The sequence below is a fragment of the Peromyscus californicus genome, unplaced genomic scaffold (genome assembly GCF_007827085.1).
Source record: "Peromyscus californicus insignis strain IS unplaced genomic scaffold, ASM782708v3 Scaffold_1__1_contigs__length_55948999, whole genome shotgun sequence".
In the NCBI taxonomy this organism is placed as follows: domain Eukaryota; kingdom Metazoa; phylum Chordata; class Mammalia; order Rodentia; family Cricetidae; genus Peromyscus; species Peromyscus californicus.
Window position 1 is genome coordinate 37,521,681 of NW_026294492.1, and position 17,193 is coordinate 37,538,873.

Below are 17,193 nucleotides of genomic sequence, written 5' to 3' on the forward strand. Positions count from 1 at the left end.
AATGAGCACCACCAAGGGCTGAGGGGGCAGAGGGGCTTGCTGGCCTACACCTTCCACCTGGAGTTCTCTGTAAGCTGAGTTGTTCTGCACACCCCTCTACTCCGCCTCTTGGCCAATTGGACTTGACTTTAGTTGGAATAAATGGCTTCCTGGCTTCTCCCCGTGTAGCCTGTTTCTGGGCCAAGGTTTATTTGAGACTCTGTTTGGATATTGTTAAAAGTGGGCAGCTTGGCTCAGAAAGGTCAGCGGGAGAGATCAGAACAAAGAGATCTTTCAAGCTGGTTTCTCACGGGGCAGCCAGAAATGGCTGAGGAAAGCCCCAGCTCCACCTGGCGCAGGCAGCCGCAGGTTGGGCTAGGGCTGCTCAGGCTGTGGCCACCTGGGCCATTTGAGAACCCCCATTTAGGCATTTCTTAGAGGGGCAAGCTGAGACAGGGGGCGTTCTCGGCACACATGGCAGAGCCAGGCATCCTAGGCTAGGAGCCCAGCTCTCCCTGTGTGGTCGTGGCCACCGGAACCTCTCGTGTGGATTGTTTCTTTAAGGGCAGTCAATAAAAATTGAGATTTACAGAAAACATGCCTGAGGGTGATGATTTACTCTGCAAAGGAATTCCTGGGAGCCTATTCAGATGCCCAGATCCCTTATAGATCTGAAAATTATTAAAAACAAACAAACAGAAAGCTTTGGAACACAGGATCGTGTTAGAATGCAGTACTAGTTCCTTGTATGTGTACTGGGGTGGTCAGTGCCTGGACATCGGGGTCCCCTCCCCGACCTCCAGGAGCAGCCTCTCTGCTGCTCTGGGGATGTGAAGACTCTTTGGAGTGACAGAGAGAACAGTCCCTCCTGCGGCAGAGGAAGAGGAGGCATGAGACACTCTTGGCTCCAGCCTCGTAGCAGTTTGGGCCAGGCTGCCAGGGAAGAGGCTGGCAGGTCGCCCGTAGAGTGGAAAATCACCCGCAGCCCCAGGAGTAGCCTGTCTCCTCTGGGCCACAGGGCTCTAGACAGCCCCGGGGACCAGCCTGCCTCAGCTGTGGACTCAACTGTCAGGATGGTTGTCTCCTCTTTCCTGGGAGCTCCTTTGTCTGTCTTTATCTTCCCTCTTTGTGATGGGCCTGGGCCATCTACTGGGAATCCGTTCTTCCTGCTTGGGGCCTGGGAGAATGGTAGAAGATGACTGAGGGACACTAGGACCTGTCCGTCAAGCCCTTCTGCCTTCTGCTAGAGATTCTTATTACCCTTGAGCTCCCTGTAAAGTCTAATGAACGTTACACTGTCAGTAACAAAGCCTTTAGAATCCCAGTTAGGAGAAAAGAGAAGAATTCGGAATGACCCCTCTCCCGCGTGCGATGGTGTGCTTGGACGTGCCTTATCACTTTCCCGAGAGCTCTGTGGAGAAATGAGGGCTCCTCCCATAGCTAGGGAGACACACAGAGACCAAGCACCTCGTATTCCCAGGAGTGTGGTGTTTCCATGTCCGGTTGGCCCTTCTGAAACCCGGCTTCTCTGACTAGGAGGGCACTGGGGCCATCTGAGGCAGTGGTTCTCAGACTTGAGTGCCTCCTGGTTTGATCAAAGCCAGATTCCCACCTGAGTCCCCCATTACAGATCGGAATGGGGCCTCCGAACTTACATGTCTTTTTTTTTTAATATAACATTTTTACTAATTGTCTGAGGATTTCATACATGCACACAGTGTCTTTTGGTCTTACTCACCTCCTCCTCCCTCTAACTCCTCCTGGATCCACCTCCTCCCTATCCTGCTCCACACTTCATGTCCTTTTCTTTCTTTTCTAATCCACCGAGTCCAATTGGTATTGAATATATATATACTCCTGGTGTGGAGCCGAACCAGAGCCACACCCTTAAAGACAACCGACTCTCCCCCAGAAACCATCCCCTGTCAATAACTCCTCAGCTAGCTAGGGATGGGGGCGCATGGGCTCCTCCCCCATCCAGGATAGAATGTTGACTGGTTTGGTCTGCCAGCCGGCAACCACAGCCGCCGAGAGGTCATGAGCGCAGCAGTCCTGTGGTTTCTAGAAAATCCTGCTTTGGTCTGGTCCTCTCTGACCTCTGGCTCTTTCTGTGTCCTCTTCAGCGATGGTTCCTGAGTTTTCTTGTGGGGTGGAATGGCATAGGACTTGCATTTCTTTCTTTCTCTTTTAAATTTTCTTTAGATTCATTTATTTTTACATGTATTTTAAGTGTTTTGCCTGCATGCATGTATACTCTATGTTAACCTATGGAGGTCTGAAGAAGGGTCAGATCCCCTGGAACTGGAGTTATGGATGGCTGTGAGCCACCTGTGGGTGCTGGGAACCGAACCCGGGTCCTCTGCTAGAACAGAAAGTGTGTTTAACCACTGAGCCGTCTCTCCAGACCCTTCTGACAAGTTCTTGGGATGCTGAAGTTCCTGGGATATCGGTGCTGCTGGTCCAGGGACTGACTGTGCTTTGCAAAGCTCTGGTGTGAGTCATCATTTCCTAGCGTGTAGGCTGAGTACCTTTAGCGATAAGCACAGTGGAATTAAGTAGTACACACACTAGCTTGAAAAATTACTTCTGTGCTTAAAAATACTTCTGCACTTACTATATTTTGGAAAAAAAAACACAAACACAAAAACCAACTAGCACAACAAAGTCATGATTTCAAGTATTTTTTTAAATTAAAGTGAGATATCTACTAAGTAAAAAGAAGATGTAAGCAAAAGTAATACTATAATAATTACTATATTAATATTTATAATAATATTATATTAGTAATTATAATAATATAATAATGATGGTGGTGGACCAGTAGTAAAATTTGAGAATGTAGCTTGCCAACAAGGAGTCTGGAGACACTGAGCTGAGCATAAGCCCATATTTTGCAGGTGAGACCGTGGGCCACAGAGGTAAGGCTTGCTTCCCTGACACAGGAGAGAGGGATCAGGAGGCTGAGGTTCCCCACCTGCTTTCTGTCCATTTCTTCTCTGAACTGGGCAGGTCCGGGGAAGTCCCGACTGACCTTCCTCCAGGTGACTACATTCTCGGGCTTACAAACAAAGCTCTACATTTATAGCCCTGGGAGCTTGTAGCTTCCAGAGCTTCCCTGGAGGCCAAGGACTTGATCTGCACAATCTTGTCCTGTGTAGTTCCCAGGCTGCAAAGCCCCTGGAGACTGAAGAGCTGGGGGTTGGGGGGGGGGGCAGCAGCGGGTTTCCTGGTTACCAGCTGCAGCCTGCAGTCCCAGGCCTTGAGGGTCCTGGAGTGACAACTCTGGCTTTTCTCTCCACTGACTGAAGGTGTTCAAAGGAAACCCAAGCAGACAGGCCTCGTGGTAGGTGCTGGGTTATAGGAGGGGGGTCTGTGGAGCTCGGTGAGCCACGATCCCACTTTTGCTGTCCTCTTCCAGGAACATCGTGAAAGGCATGAGGGAGCTCCGGGAGATTCTGAGGACTGTGGAGACCAAAGCGACGCAGAACTTCAAAGTGGTAATGGGACTGACTGAAGGCTGTGGCTGGTTTATGCAGAGGTCGATTTGGGTGGGAGAAAACGCAAGCTCTAGCAAGAGGTCCCTGACCCAGAGATGTCACACGCATGCCTGTGCTCACCCTCCTCTGCTCTCAGCAGACATTGCTAATTGATCCCAGAATGCTTTCCCACCAGCACCCCTGCTCATCTCATCTTCTTCATCAGGGCACTGAAGATGACTCCTAGCGTTAGAGCGGAGTTGAAATCTACCGCCATCCCTTGCACGAGCAAAACCATCCTAATGATGTGTGGCATTGCTCGTTTCTTCACGACCTTAATAAAGGTCATTGCCTCTCCTTTCATGTCCCAACTCAGGTCTGTGTTCTTAGACCTTTGCTCCCCCCAAATCAGAGCCACGGCCGTGTCTCTCACTAGAATTTTGGGTCGACTGTCAGTCTCTAGAAGGCGTCTGGTAGGGAGCCTCCTGTAGCTGTGGCCTCCTGCCTTCTCCCACCTGGAAGGGACTTCAGTGTCCTCACTTGTAGAGCTGAAAGGAGAGAAGAAAAGAAATGGGGTAGAGCTATGCAAGGCCGTCGGGGGAGGGGCGATGACCTTCGATGCCAGGGGGACGGTAGCCGGGCGGTGGTGGTGCATGCCTTTAATCCCAGCACTCGGGAGGCAGAGCCAGGCGGATCTCTGTGAGTTCGAGGCCAGCCTGGGCTACCAAGTGAGTTCCAGGAAAAGGCGCAAAGCTACACAGAGAAACCCTGTCTCGAAAAACCAAACCCCCCCCCCAAAAAAAAAAAAAAAAAACCAAAAAAGCCAGGGGGACAGTGAGGGACTTGGGAATGGAAACCCGGGCCAAGCACAGCGTGCAGTGGGCAGATCTGCTAGTTGGGAACCAGGGTCACCTAGGCAGGCTGAAGAAGTTTGACCCCAGCCCGACAAGTGTCTCGATCTCTGTCAGGTGGCGGCCAAGCACCTGGCAGGGGTTCTGCTGCATTCCCTGAGTGAGGAATGCTACTGGAGTCCTTTGTCCTACCCTCTGCCTGAGTTCATGAGCAAGGAGGAGAATTCCTTCATCACCCAGAGCCTCCGGAAACCTCACCTCTATGAGGGAGACAAGTGAGTACCGCCCGCCCCGTGGTACCACACCGCTCTCCCGATCTCAAGGCTCCGTTCCCTGCTGCTGGCTCTTCACTGCACCCTGCTTTCCTCCACCCTGCCCAGTGCCAGGCGGGCATCTTAGAGACTAAGGAAAGATGGTCTCTGGTGGGGTTGGGGGAGAATTCTTCATGGCTCCCGGAAGCCACGCCTTTGGAGGTTGCCTGTCTTCCCAGCCCACCCCTCTATGTGCCAGTTGATGGTGGAGTCTGTAGTCCCCAGCAGGGCTTCTTGCTTTTTCCCCCATGCCTCGCCTCAGCCTGGGGATGGATGGGCCGTTTCTTCTGCAGGATGGCAGCAGCCTTTCAGGTTCAGAACTCTGGGGCTAGTTAAGAGCTGCACATGGTGTTCGGTGCCTGTGAATTATGCAGGAGAAGGGTCACCTTACCAGGCTGATGTTGACTCGGGGCACAAGGACTGCTTGGGGGGCCAGAGGTGCTGTCGGTGTGGGCTGGGCTGCAGCCAGGAATGCTGGAATGCTGCTGTGTTTTCCAGCCTCTACTGCCCGAAGGACAACATAGAGGAGGCGCTCTTACTGCTGCTCATCAGTGAGTCCATGGTAAGCCCCAGGTACCACTGACCCCAGGGGATTGGGGTTGTGGAGAGTGCTGGGATAGATGCAGGGTATCCATGGCCTAGTCCAGCTCTGCCTCCCAGGGATGCCCTGAAGGTGTGAGCTTCTTGGCCCTGCTTCCTTCCCTCCCTTTCCTTCCTCCCTCCTCTCTCTCTCTCTCTCTCTCTCTCTCTCTCTCTCTCTCTCTCTCTCACCCTGCAAGTCTGGCTCATCAGTCTTAAGTTTGGTCACGCTAGCTATGCTGGGCTATGATGAGAGACCCAATGTCCCAGGTGGGTAGGGACTGAGTGCATGTGAAATCCCCTTCTGGGATTACAAAAAATTGATGATCACAAACAAGTCAGCAGTGTGCGTTGAGCAGCTAGGTGCTGTGACTGATGTAAGAGAACAGACAAGGAGCTGAAGGAGTATGCATTTTGGAGGCACAAGACCTGGATTGGGGCTCTGGCGCTGTACTCATTAGCTGGGGGCTGGGGACAAAGCACTCAATCCTTCTGAGTCCCAGTTTCCTCTTCCTAAGATGGTGATAACTCAGAGGTAAGTTTGGATAGAATTCATCTTCTTGCGACAACTATTGATTATCTGTCTTGTGCCTGGTCCTGTTCTAGAGGCCAGACATGTGGTGGCAAGCACAATGGAGCCAGGCCCCTGACCTCACGGCGCTTGCATTTTGGTCAGGGGGGGGGTGGTCATGAATAGTGAATGATGCCGGTATCCAGGCTATCTGTGTTTGCATACGATGGAAAAAAATAAGGCAGTGGGGACCCATCTCCCACACCCTGGGCAGATGCGTATGTGAGAGTGTGCGTGCATACATGCCCATGGTGACCACAGTAGTAGGCACTGTCTTCAGAGTACTGTGGAGGCTCCTCGAAGGAGAGCATGGCGTGGTCAGGTAGCCCTGGAGGTGTGAGATGAAGGATGGATCTCTTGTACCAAGGGAAGCTCAAGAAGGGAGGAATGTGGATTGTAGAAGTCAGGAGTAAGGGGATATGTCCATACAGCTGGGTCCAAGTCCTTCAGCTCTGGAGTCCATCGGTGTTGCGGAACTGGGACAGCCAGCCGAGAAACAGGTCTCTTAGATGTGGCATCTGAGAAGTAGAGGTTAAGAAAGCGAGACGCCCTGAGCTGGGCCGTTCGGTGATCACAAAAGAGTATTTGTTTGGGTGTCTGTGTGGGTCATGCCAGGGCATGTCCAGGGCACTTGGGTGGGTTACGTGTGGCTGCACAGGTCTTCTGGTAAGCAGACATGAGGAGGGAGACTGGTCTGCAGGGCAGGGAGACTGCCCTTCCTCAGCCAGGCCAGGCCAGGCCGTTCTAGATCTGAACATTGCTGTGTGAAGGGCATCTGGAACCTGGGTACCAGCTGAGAAGGCATTGTCATTAAAGCCATGCTGAGTGCATGCTTGTGCAGTGGGTAAGTGTTGCTTCGGGGTGGAGAGACACCTAGCTGTGTAGCTGGATTTGGAGGTGGAAGTACCGAGTGTCAGATTTGTTTGTTAGGGAACTGGAAATGGTTCCTTCCTCTGAGCACAGACTGAATCTCAGTTTTGAGTTTTAGAGTCTTGCTGTAGAACTCTTGGAGCCCCTCCACTTGGCCATGACATCACCTATACCCTCCTGTGAGACTGTACCCCCCCGTCTCTGAAGACGTGGGCAAATGTCAGCCTTGTGTGCCAAGGGGTACAGTGTAACTTACACGTAGACCTTTCTCTGCTAGGGGCCAAGGGGGCTGCCTCACTGGGTAAACATTATGTTGAATCATATGAAATTCCCTATTTTCAATTATTTATGGCTTACAAAAATACGTATCAGGGCTGGGGATGCCACTCTTGTGTGTAGTCTTGTCTAGTATGTACAAAGCCCTGGGTCTGTCCCCAACATGACGTGAAACCTGACTTTTGTCTATAATCTCAGCGCTCAGAAGGTGGGTTCAAGAGGGGCGGGGGGAGGGGATCAGAAGTTCAAGGTCATTCTCAGATTTAAAAAAAAAAAAAAAAGAGAGAGAGATTTGGTACCAATGTGGGCTACCTGAGAACCTGTCTCCAAAAGAAGGAGAGTAAAGGAATGTTGACAGTTTCATTCAGGTCAGATTAATGCTAGTGTGTCTCCATTTAACAGAAGAGGAAATAAGGGAAGGGTCCCAGGGTGTGTATGTATCTTGGTCAGGGTCACGTCACAATGAGCTTTGTGTTCATGATATGAGCCACGCCAATCTCACTAACTAGTTTCTACAAGCACAAGACCCAGACCCCAGGCTCCTGGATCTCAGTCATGGCTCTGCCCCTGTTCCTTATTTTGTCATCCATAAATGTGCTAATGAAGTAGTTTTGGAAATAAAATGCGTGACGTCTTGGGAGAGTTTGTTAACAGGGTGGGGCCAGGGTCGCTGTTGTCTGTCTCCTCAGAAAAGAGTGAGGCGGTTGACTTGGCCAACTTGACGCAATCTAGGGTCACCTGGGAGGGGGATCTCCATGAGACAATGTCCAGATCGGATTGGTCTGTGGGACTGTTTGTGGGGGAATGTCTTGATTATATTAGCGGGAAGGCCTGCTCATTGTGGGGTGACGTCATTTCCTGGGCAGGGATTCAGGACTGTGAGAATGGAGGAACTAAGCGCTGACAGGCATGCGTGTGTTCCCTTAGTCTCTGTTCCTGGCTGTGTATGTGATGGGACCAGTTCCCTCATGTCCCTGGGGCTATACATTCCCTGCTATGATGAACCGGAACCTGGAATTGGGAACTAAAATAAGCCCTCCGCTGCTCTCTCTGTGTGTGTGTGTGTGTGTATGCAAGACAAGGTCTCACTATATAGCCCTGGCTGCCCTGGAACTCACTATGTAGACCAGGCTGGTCTTGAACTCACAGACATCTGCCTCTGCCTCTCAAGTGCTGGGATTAAAGCCATGTGCCACTACATCCCACTGGCCCTTTCTCTTCTGTCTTCAGTTGCGCTTGTCACATACCCCCCACCCCCACCCCCAGTGGCTTCTTCTGGATCAGAGCAGGGACCAGAGCTCAGGTGGCTCTCCTTTAAGGTTATTGACACCACTGGCCCAGATCCCTTAAACTGCCCTAAGTCTCAAAGCAGAGAATGGCCTGTTACTAGACTGTGGCCCACACCCGGAGCCTGTGAGTGTCCCTGAACGTAGACCTTTCTCCAAGCAGCTCTTCCTTTTTGCCTTGAGCGTAGCCTGCTGACTTGTCCAGGAGACGCAGAGCTCCACGCTGGCTAGTTAAGTACAGCCCTGGGAAAATGCCTTGTAGCATGCTAGGTAAAGAGGCTGCATGGTTTGGCTTGCATGGTTGCTAGGAAGAGGTACCTGCTCGGATTGGCTGATTTGTTTCCTCTTGCCCACAGCAACCCCATCAGACATTTGGAAATGAGGGATTTGGGGAGGTGATTCCTAAGGCAGCAGGAAGTAACACTGGCCAGGCTTGAGTTTCTGAGACCTTAAAGCCCATCCCCTAGTGACACGCCTCTTCCATCAAGGCCACACCCACTCCAACAAGGCCACACCTCCTAATAGTGCCTCACCCCATGGACCTATGGGGCCATTTTTATTCAAGCCACCACAGCTGGCTTGGAACTCACTATGTAGACCAAGGTAGGCACTGAGCTCACAGAAATCCGCCTGTCTCTGCCTCCTGTGTGCTGGGATTAAAAGCATGCACTACCGTGCCCAGCACATTCTTTTTGTTAATTAACTTATTTTATTTTTGTATATGTGGGCATGTACACATCATAGCATGATTATGGAGGTCAGAGGACAACTTGTGAAAGTCATTTCTCTCTTTCTACCATGTGGGTGCTGGGAATATCAGTCAATATTGCAGGGCGGTGGCGGCGCACGCCTTTAATCCCAGCACTTGGGAGGCAGAGGCAGGCGGATCTCTGTGAGTTCGAGGCTAGCCTGGTCTACACAGTGAGTTCCAGGACAGCCAGGGCTGTTACCCAGAGAAACCCTGTCTCTTGCTGACGCCTACAGCTGCACTGGTGATTAGCCAGAAGATGAACTGAACTGTCAGCTCTAACCCCTCAGTGCATCCTAAGGTTCCATGAACTTTTAGCATGGCCTCTGTGCGCCTGAGGGATTTTTCCCATCTCTGCTGCTGGCTCATTTTAGCTGCAGATGGCAGGCTTGTAGAGAAACCTCTAGAGCGGCCGCTGGCAGCCTCGGCTGTGACTTTGCAGCCACTCCTGCAGTGCCAGCCCACGGTCACAGTCACCGTCACTCCCCAACTCCAGGATGTCCAGAGCAGCCATCCGGCAGAGGGTGTTTGTGGGGTTCTGAATGCTGTAGCCCACTTTTACGGTTGGGAACTCAGAATAATTGCATGGGGTCCACGTGTGTGTCTGGTGCCAGGATATGGCTTTTGTTATGTGCTAACCTGTGTGGTCAGATGATGGAACCATGTCTTCCAAGAGATAAACAGAAATCCACCATCGTTTTCCCAGTAACATAGGGATTTGATTTATAACTGGTTAAGATTTGTGTTTTGAGCCGGGCGGTGGTGGCGCACGCCTTTAATCCCAGCACTCGGGAGGCAGAGCCAAGCGGATCTCTGTGAGTTCGAGGCCAGCCTGGACTACCAAGTGAGTTCCAGGAAAGGCGCAAAGCTACACAGAGAAACCCTGTCTCGAAAAACCAAAAAAAAAAAAAAAAAAAGATTTGTGTTTTGAACCTACTTTTTTATCTTTCAGGCTAAAAGAGCACGTCAAATTCCACTCACTCGTATCTATACATCTACCAGTCTACCCACACTCATCCATGCATGCATCTATTTGCCCACCCACCTGTCCATCCACTCACCCGCCATCTTTCCAACAATCGATTCCCGGACTCAGCACTGTTTATCCCTTAATCTTATTGAGCAGCTTTGCTGGGCTGGACCGTGCTCAGCACCGTCTGTAAAATAAAGGAACAGTCCGAAGTGCTGATCTCTAGTGCGCTCCCACATAGTGTAGGGAGTGCAGAAGCCAGCTAAACCCTTGATCCCTTTTGTGTTGAGCCGGAAAAGAATGCATTGTTGGTGTGGCCTCTCAGAACTGGAAAGGTACAGAGGCCTGATATGGAGCAAGTGTCGGAGGCTGGGGGTGTCGCTGGGACTGGGTCCCTGCACCTTAACAGACTAGTTCCGTGATGTACTCAGTAGCAGGCACCTAGCTGTGTGGGTCTTGGACTTGTCACTCACAGCAGAGCTAGAGTCTTCTCTCTCTGAACCTGTTTTCTCATCCGTCAGATGGAGTTAATAAGGTCTCCGTGGAAGGAGTTTGGGTGGATTAAATAAGAAAATGAACACAAAGCTGTCTCTTCGGTTTGTTCAATGCATGTTTTTGTCCTGGGGGCAGGGAAGGCTTGATTCTGACTTAGTTGCCTTTGGAAACACGTAGGTTTTAATCGAGTTGGGAGATTGAGGTTATTAGTCCGTCGTCTTAAAGGAAAGGGCTTCCTAGGCGTGCTTCCATTTGGGACTCAGCGATGAGACACACGGCGTCCTCGCTTTTGGCATCCACTCTGCTCTGACACAAGGCCTTGCTCGGCAGAAGGCTGCCAGCTCAGAGCCTGTGGTTCAGTACCCGTGACAGGAAGACTGTGACATCTGCCACAGGAACTGTGTCGCTGGGTAGATGAAGCCTGTCACAGAGCACAGAAGCTCTTGGCTCTCTGGACTGGCAGCTCAAGAACTGGTGGTAATCATGTCTACCAGTGGGGGACACCAGCAGGAGCCGCACATGATGGTGTCCTCCAGGGAGGGGGAGCATCAGTGGGCACAGAAGCTCCCTGGGTCCTTCTTTCTGGGGTGACTATTGGGGTGTCAGCAGGCCCTGAGGCTCTCTTGCTTGATGGAGAAGCTGACTCTGAAATCTCTGAGCAGGGCTTTGGACATCTGGCTTTAGGACCCTGTTCTTTGCAAAGAGACAGCACCCGAGACTTCACTGGGGAGACCCTGTCTGCATTTTGCTTTGGTTCCTTCTTCCGAAAAACCAGCCCTGGTAGTATTGAGACTACTGGACATGTTCCCAGAGGAACCTGGAATCAGGGAAGCAGCCAGGGTGAAACCAGGGTGTCTGGATTTCAGTGGGGTCTCTGCCCTCTGTGTGTGTTGGTCTGTTTACTGGTCTCCCTCAGTCTTCTGTAAAATAGGATGAGTGTTGGCAAGAGGGCGTGGGAATGATCAGATGCCACTTAGAAAGTGTTCCATTTACCCTGCTTAGATGGTCCAGGTCTTTCTAGGTCTAGGATTAAGTGGAGGATGGAGCTCTTCAGAGCTGAGCTGTATCTAGCAGAGATTGAGAACTGTCAGGATAATTGACCTGGTAGGCAGGAAAGCCACAGGGCCTAGATGGCTCTGGATGTCCATCCCCAGGGGCTCAGAGCTCTCCCCGGGAAGGTCATACTTGTTTCACTGACGTTGGGGTTCATGGGCCAGATAAGTTGATGGATGTGAGAATTCCCTTCCAGAGAAGGTAACGCAAGGCCTGCACCTAGGGAGGGCATCTCAACAAGAGTTGGGCCTGCCCGAGGAAAAGAGGATTCCTGTTTTTGTCTCAGGGACATTTGTCCAAAGAGCAGTGGTGGGTCCTGGTGAGGTGTGGAGCTGTTAGATGATTGGTGTGTGGCTGGTTATCCTGGACAGGTTATCCCAGGAGAATGACCAGAAGGAGAAAGGTGAAGGATAGGGACACCTCTGGGGGTCCTGCCTGGGGATCAAATGCTCCACTGAACTAAGGTAGAGCATCCCATAGCAGGAGCCAGAGGCTGGTGTGGGAATCACAGCAGTGAGTAGTAGGCAGGGTGGGCAGGGAAAAAACCCAGGGAGAATATCCACCTTTATCCCAGGAACGGCACAGGGGACAGCGGGGGACGGCAGGGGACGGCGGGGGACCATGGGGGACAGCGGGGGACCGTGGGGGACAGCCGGGGACCGTGGGAGACAGCGGGGGACAGTGGGAGACCGTGGGGGATGGCGGGGGACAGTGGGGGACACAGAAGGCAGCTCAGTCGCTGTATTTACTCTAGCAAGTACATTCACATTGCTGCACTGGGTCTGGAAGTCTTCATTGGATTTGAAGTTTTCTCAGTGAAAGAACTCCGAGGCCGTGTATGTACATAGGGAAGGGAAAGAATGTGGTTGGGACTAAGTGGATGGGCTACTTATGAAGCCTGTGGGCCTGTGTGCCTAAGGGCAGAGAGCCCAGGGTAGAGGGATGGGGAAGGCTGGGGCGCCCCTGGCATGGAATGTAAGCCTAGTGGTGGTGCCCCGTGCCTCTGAGGTTTGTTCTGGCTCCTGAGCCACACATGGATTCATGCTCCTTTGTGGCTTACTAGCCAGCCCTAGGACTGACTTCCTTTTTTTCTGCTCCAGTTTCCCTACCCAAACCCGTTACCATGGTTACATACACAGGCACTGCCCAGCAACCAACACTAACCCAGCTTTTTATTTATTTATTTATTTATTTTTTAGCCCTGCCCCCAAAGCCATGGTAACAGCTGGGCAGACTTCTGCTTCTGGCTGTCCTGCGGGAACTATGGTCCCCTCTTGTACAAAAAGCACTAAGGACCCACAAGAGCATGTCCTCACTGCTGTCTGTCCGCTAAGGGGCCAGGTCATCTGGAGGACTTGCTCTGTCTTATGTTCTATCTGCTCTAATAACACCCATTTCTGAAAATCCACCCCTCCTCCCCACCAGACACACCCAGAGACCTGTCCTCTTAGAGGACTAGGGTAGACAGAGAAGGAGTCTCTGTGCCAGCCCAGAGTCGTCTGCCTGGGGTATTGCTCTCCCCACAAAGGTGGATTTATGAAGCTCTGTGTTCAAGGAGCTCAGGTGAGAAATGGCATGCCCTGCCGCAGGGAGTGACGAGCCAGCCGGGGCTGCCAGGGCCCTGGTGTGTGCCTGTGATGCAGAGAAGTGGGTCAGCTGCAGGAAAGCAGCCACCTGAGCTGGGAGTTGCCAGCAGGCTGACACAGAGAACCGCAAAGCGACCAAACTCAGCTGAGCCTTGAAGACAGGAAAACAGCACGGAGTGTTGTGTGGCTGGTGAGAAGTCAGTTAGGAGGGCCACCAGGGAAAGGAGTTTAAGTGTCACCCTGAGGGAATCAGTGACAGCATACTCCTCACTACCCCACCCCCCAACATGGCTTCTGTGCAGGGTGGACTCCTCAGTTCTCGGATGTGCCCAGCAAGGGTCCCTCTACCTCAGGAGAAGCCACCCCTACGGAACACCGGGCCTATCTATCCCTTCCGTCCTGAATTCTTCCTCCTACCCAAAGTCTAGATTCCAGTATGCATGCACAGATGCGTCCCGTAGCCCCCTCCCGAATCGCTGTACTTCATGCCGTCTTCCCCTTCCTGCTGCCTGGAGGAGCCCACTCACCCACGGTCCCCACTGAGTGCCTGGAGCTAAGAGCTGCTGGAGGTGGAGGAGTGGAGAGGCATATTGCGAGGGATGGAAGGCAGGCTGTGTTCCCACGTGGCTGTGTGGGCGGGTCTCTCCGGGAGGCAGGGGGATTTCTTGGCGCTTTCTCTTCCTTAGCTGTTTGCAGTTCCTGGCTCGGTGTATCAGGTTGGCTCTAGCATTGATCTTTCTGAGGATTTCCTGCCATTCCTGGCATCGTCTCCCAGGCATCCCCTCCTCGGCCATCTGTGTTTTGTGAGGAGGAGGAGGAACACTGATCACAATCATGGCTGAAAAGGCACCTGCCCAGATCCATGGCCACCAGTCTATCTTCCCGCCTCAGATGCCCCTCAGGGTGTTAGTTCTTTGGGGCTAGGAGGCCTGTTAGCTTCTAGGGGCCTCTAAGGGAACACATTTCAACCCAGGGCCTTCAAGTAAGGGTATTTCTGTCTCCTCAGCCACTGGTTCATGGGAGCTCCAGTCCCTTGCCTGCAGGAGGGAGGGTGGCTCTGTGCAGAAGGAGGCCGTGAGGAGGGCTGGTGGGCAGGATGGGGCCTGGGCTCTGGTGGGATACTGAGGTTTCAGGGCCAATAGCTCCTTTTGTGTTCTATCTAGCAGGCCAGTCCTTGGTTGACAGCCTGTGGGGAGCAGAGCAGGGAGGGTGATGTTAGACAAGGACCTCTTTGGCAGAAGGAGAGGGGTCGGAGAGGGGACGCTGGGAGTTATCGGCAAGAGTGTGGGGCCCCAAGCTCAGCTTTGCCAAGCGCGGCCACGTGAATGTATGAGAGTCCTTTTAGGCCCCGGGATGTCCCTGCTCTGCAACTGTTGTGACTGATCAGTTACTCTGAGATCTTGGAAGAAGGAAGAGTGAACATTACTGAGAGAGGGCATTAATGATAATACGTTTGAAGTGAAGCGGGAGTGCTGAATGTCACCAGGTGATAAAGTTAGATGAAACACTTGTAGCCGTACCACTGTCCTTGAAACTTCTCTGTAGGTTTGAAGTCTTGCAGAGTTCCATAATGAATACAAGGACCTTGAGCCTTAGGATGGCACCCCCACACTCATCTGGACCAAGGGTTTTCTGTCTTTGGAGAGAGCTTTGTGGGTTTAGGGGAGGTCGTTTCTGAGAGTGGGGTCAGTTACCTGGCTGTGGCAGCAGTGAAATGTGACAGTGAGTGGCTTTGCAATATGGGACCTGTGATGCTAGGTATCCCCACCATCTTTTCCAAACCACCTCCCACCCACAGGCAACTCGGGACGTGGTACTGAGTCGGTCACCCGAGCAGGAGAAGGACCGGAAAGTGAGCCTGCAGAATGCATCAGCCATCTATGACCTCCTGAGCATCACGCTGGGCAGGCGCGGCCAGTACGTCATGCTTTCTGAGGTAGGGTCAGCCGCCCAACCTCCTTCACTTCCTGGGAGTTAGGTCATTCATAAAGGGAATCACACGAGGTGACCATCTGTCTTTGCTCGCTTGCCGCTTTTGTCTCCGTCTGGCCTGTCTCTTCCTAGCTTTGTGACATTGGCAAGCTACCCTAGCCTCAGTCACAGATTCGTTATCTACGGGGTGGGGATTATTGGAGATCTCCCCTCAGGGTGGTTAGGAAAAATAGGTAAGTTGATACATGCAAAAAGCTGAGAGCCCCACCATGTCCCATGATAATAAACACTAGTTGTTATTTTTATTGGGTGGTGTCCTTCAAAAACATGGTCGCAAATCGGATGTCATTTGCGTGTCACAATGACCCTGTGAGATCATCCATGTATTATGGAGATGGGAACCAAGGCTGTAGAGATGTGAAGCATTGCGCAGCATGCATGGCAGGGACTGGATTACCCCTGTGTTTCCAACAGGAACGAGGCTGCCCTGCAGCTCTCTGAAGGCAGTGGCTTGGGTAGTGGGGCCAGTGCTGACCGACCACTTCTTCCTCCCCAGTGCCTAGAGCGAGCCATGAAGTATGCATTTGGAGAATTTCACCTCTGGTACCAAGTGGCCCTCTCCATGGTAGCCTGTGGGAAGGTAAGGCCCAGGGCTGTGGGGGTGGGGGTTAAACTATGGATTCTACAGATTCTGAGGGACCTCCAGTCCCTCTCAGGGGTTTCTCAGAGTTAGATGCTGGAGAGATGTGTGTTGACTGGGAACTGACCCAGTATTGCTATGACTGACTGTGAACGTGGATGGGGAAGGCCCTATATAATACGTGCTCGTGATAGTGAGTGTGCCCACATGCAGGTATGAGCTTGGATGCTTCTCTCTTCCCTATGGTCCACCACAAGCATATCACAGCATCTCTGCTGGTGTGGCTCTAGGAGAGAAGAACACTGCTCCTGCCCCAAGTAGGCCTGCCTGTGAGTTGGGAACTTGCCTAGGAGGGAGAGCTGTAAGGTGGAGTGGGAATCTGGAGGGGAGACTATGTGATGGATGTAGTGAGAGGTACCTGGGTGGGGTCAGCAGAAGAAGCCAGCGCTGCCCGGAGCACGCGGCAGGCACCAGGGCAGGCGTTCGCCCTCCATCTGCCCGGCCCCTACTCCGGCATCCCTGATTTTCTCTCCGATCAGAACTACACTTATGTAAGCCTCTATTTTAAGCAGCGACATGAAAGGAAAACCTTTCCGGAGCCGGGGGCCGAGGGAGCTGGGGCTAAGGATGCTACGAATGCAGGAAATAAGGTGGCATGAGCTCGCAGATGGTTCCAAGAGCTGTAAATACCCACGGCCCTTTCATGGGGCTGAGGGAATCCCTCGCCCCCTGGCCCATCTGTGCCACATTCCATTTCTAGCCCCGCAGCCGTCTCTGAGGAGGGCCCTCCCAGTGTGCCAGTGCCGCCTCCACGGATGGAGGAGTGCCAGGCAGCCCTGGGTCTCTGCAGTAAGACAGACCAGGGCCTGGCAGGGAGGGGGAGGAGGGACCAGGTGCTGCAGTCTTGTTAGACTGCAGGGAGAGGCTGCCGAGCACAGCCAAAGTCAGCGGGGAGTCTCCTTGAGCATCCTTTGCTGGGCATCTGTCTTTGCAGCCACCTCCCAGAGCATCTTGAAGTCACAGCATGACCTACTAGCTCTGCCCGGTAGGGTGTTGTCGGATCTCAAGGAGAATTCAGAATACAGACAGGGGCTGGCCTTGCAGGATTAGAGGCACTCCCAGGCACCTGGCAGGATCACATAAGTAGATGGGGGGAGGGAAGGAGTGTGAACCAAGGAGAGGGCCAGAAAGATGAACCCGGAGTAGGTGCGTAGGACTTGAAGGCACCAGCCTGTTACTGCCTAGGTAGTAACGGTAGGCTGGAGAGGTGTGGCTGGAGCTTATGCCGATCCTCTGTGTACAGCAGTGTTGAGTAGCTTCTTCCTGCCTCCCCCAAACAGGAAACACCTTTAGCCTTAGAATAGCAGTGATGGAGACAGCCTAGAGCAGGGCACTGTTCTGTGGATTTTTTTTTTTTAAAAAAGCTATCGCCTTTAAAACACAAAACAAAACAAAACCCACAAACTATCCATGGAAGTTAGCTTTAATTTTGAGGGAGTTCCTGGTGAATCCAGCCTCAGGAAAAGACACCACAATTGTCTGGGGACTTGAGGGGTCTCCCACCCCCTTA

General features: G+C 52.4%; 1 protein-coding gene and 1 long non-coding RNA gene across 7 annotated transcripts in view; one reads left to right on the forward strand and one right to left on the reverse strand.

The window, feature by feature from the left end:
* Ttc7a (tetratricopeptide repeat domain 7A) overlaps window positions 1–17,193 on the forward strand; it is a 111,210-nt gene that overhangs the window by 39,110 nt on the left and 54,907 nt on the right. For all 6 annotated transcript variants that reach the window (XM_052746503.1, XM_052746504.1, XM_052746505.1 and 3 more), the window contains 5 exons: window positions 3,398–3,476; window positions 4,424–4,581; window positions 5,116–5,179; window positions 14,850–14,987; window positions 15,540–15,623. In XM_052746503.1, coding sequence (XP_052602463.1) covers window positions 3,398–3,476; window positions 4,424–4,581; window positions 5,116–5,179; window positions 14,850–14,987; window positions 15,540–15,623 — 523 coding nt within the window. The remainder of the gene's footprint in view (window positions 1–3,397; window positions 3,477–4,423; window positions 4,582–5,115; window positions 5,180–14,849; window positions 14,988–15,539; window positions 15,624–17,193) is intronic.
* On the reverse strand, window positions 12,631–16,667 carry LOC128115623 (uncharacterized). Its single transcript, XR_008220227.1, has 2 exons — window positions 16,042–16,667; window positions 12,631–13,845 (listed from the first exon to the last, which is right to left on the reverse strand). It is a non-coding gene; the product is annotated as an uncharacterized LOC128115623 (long non-coding RNA).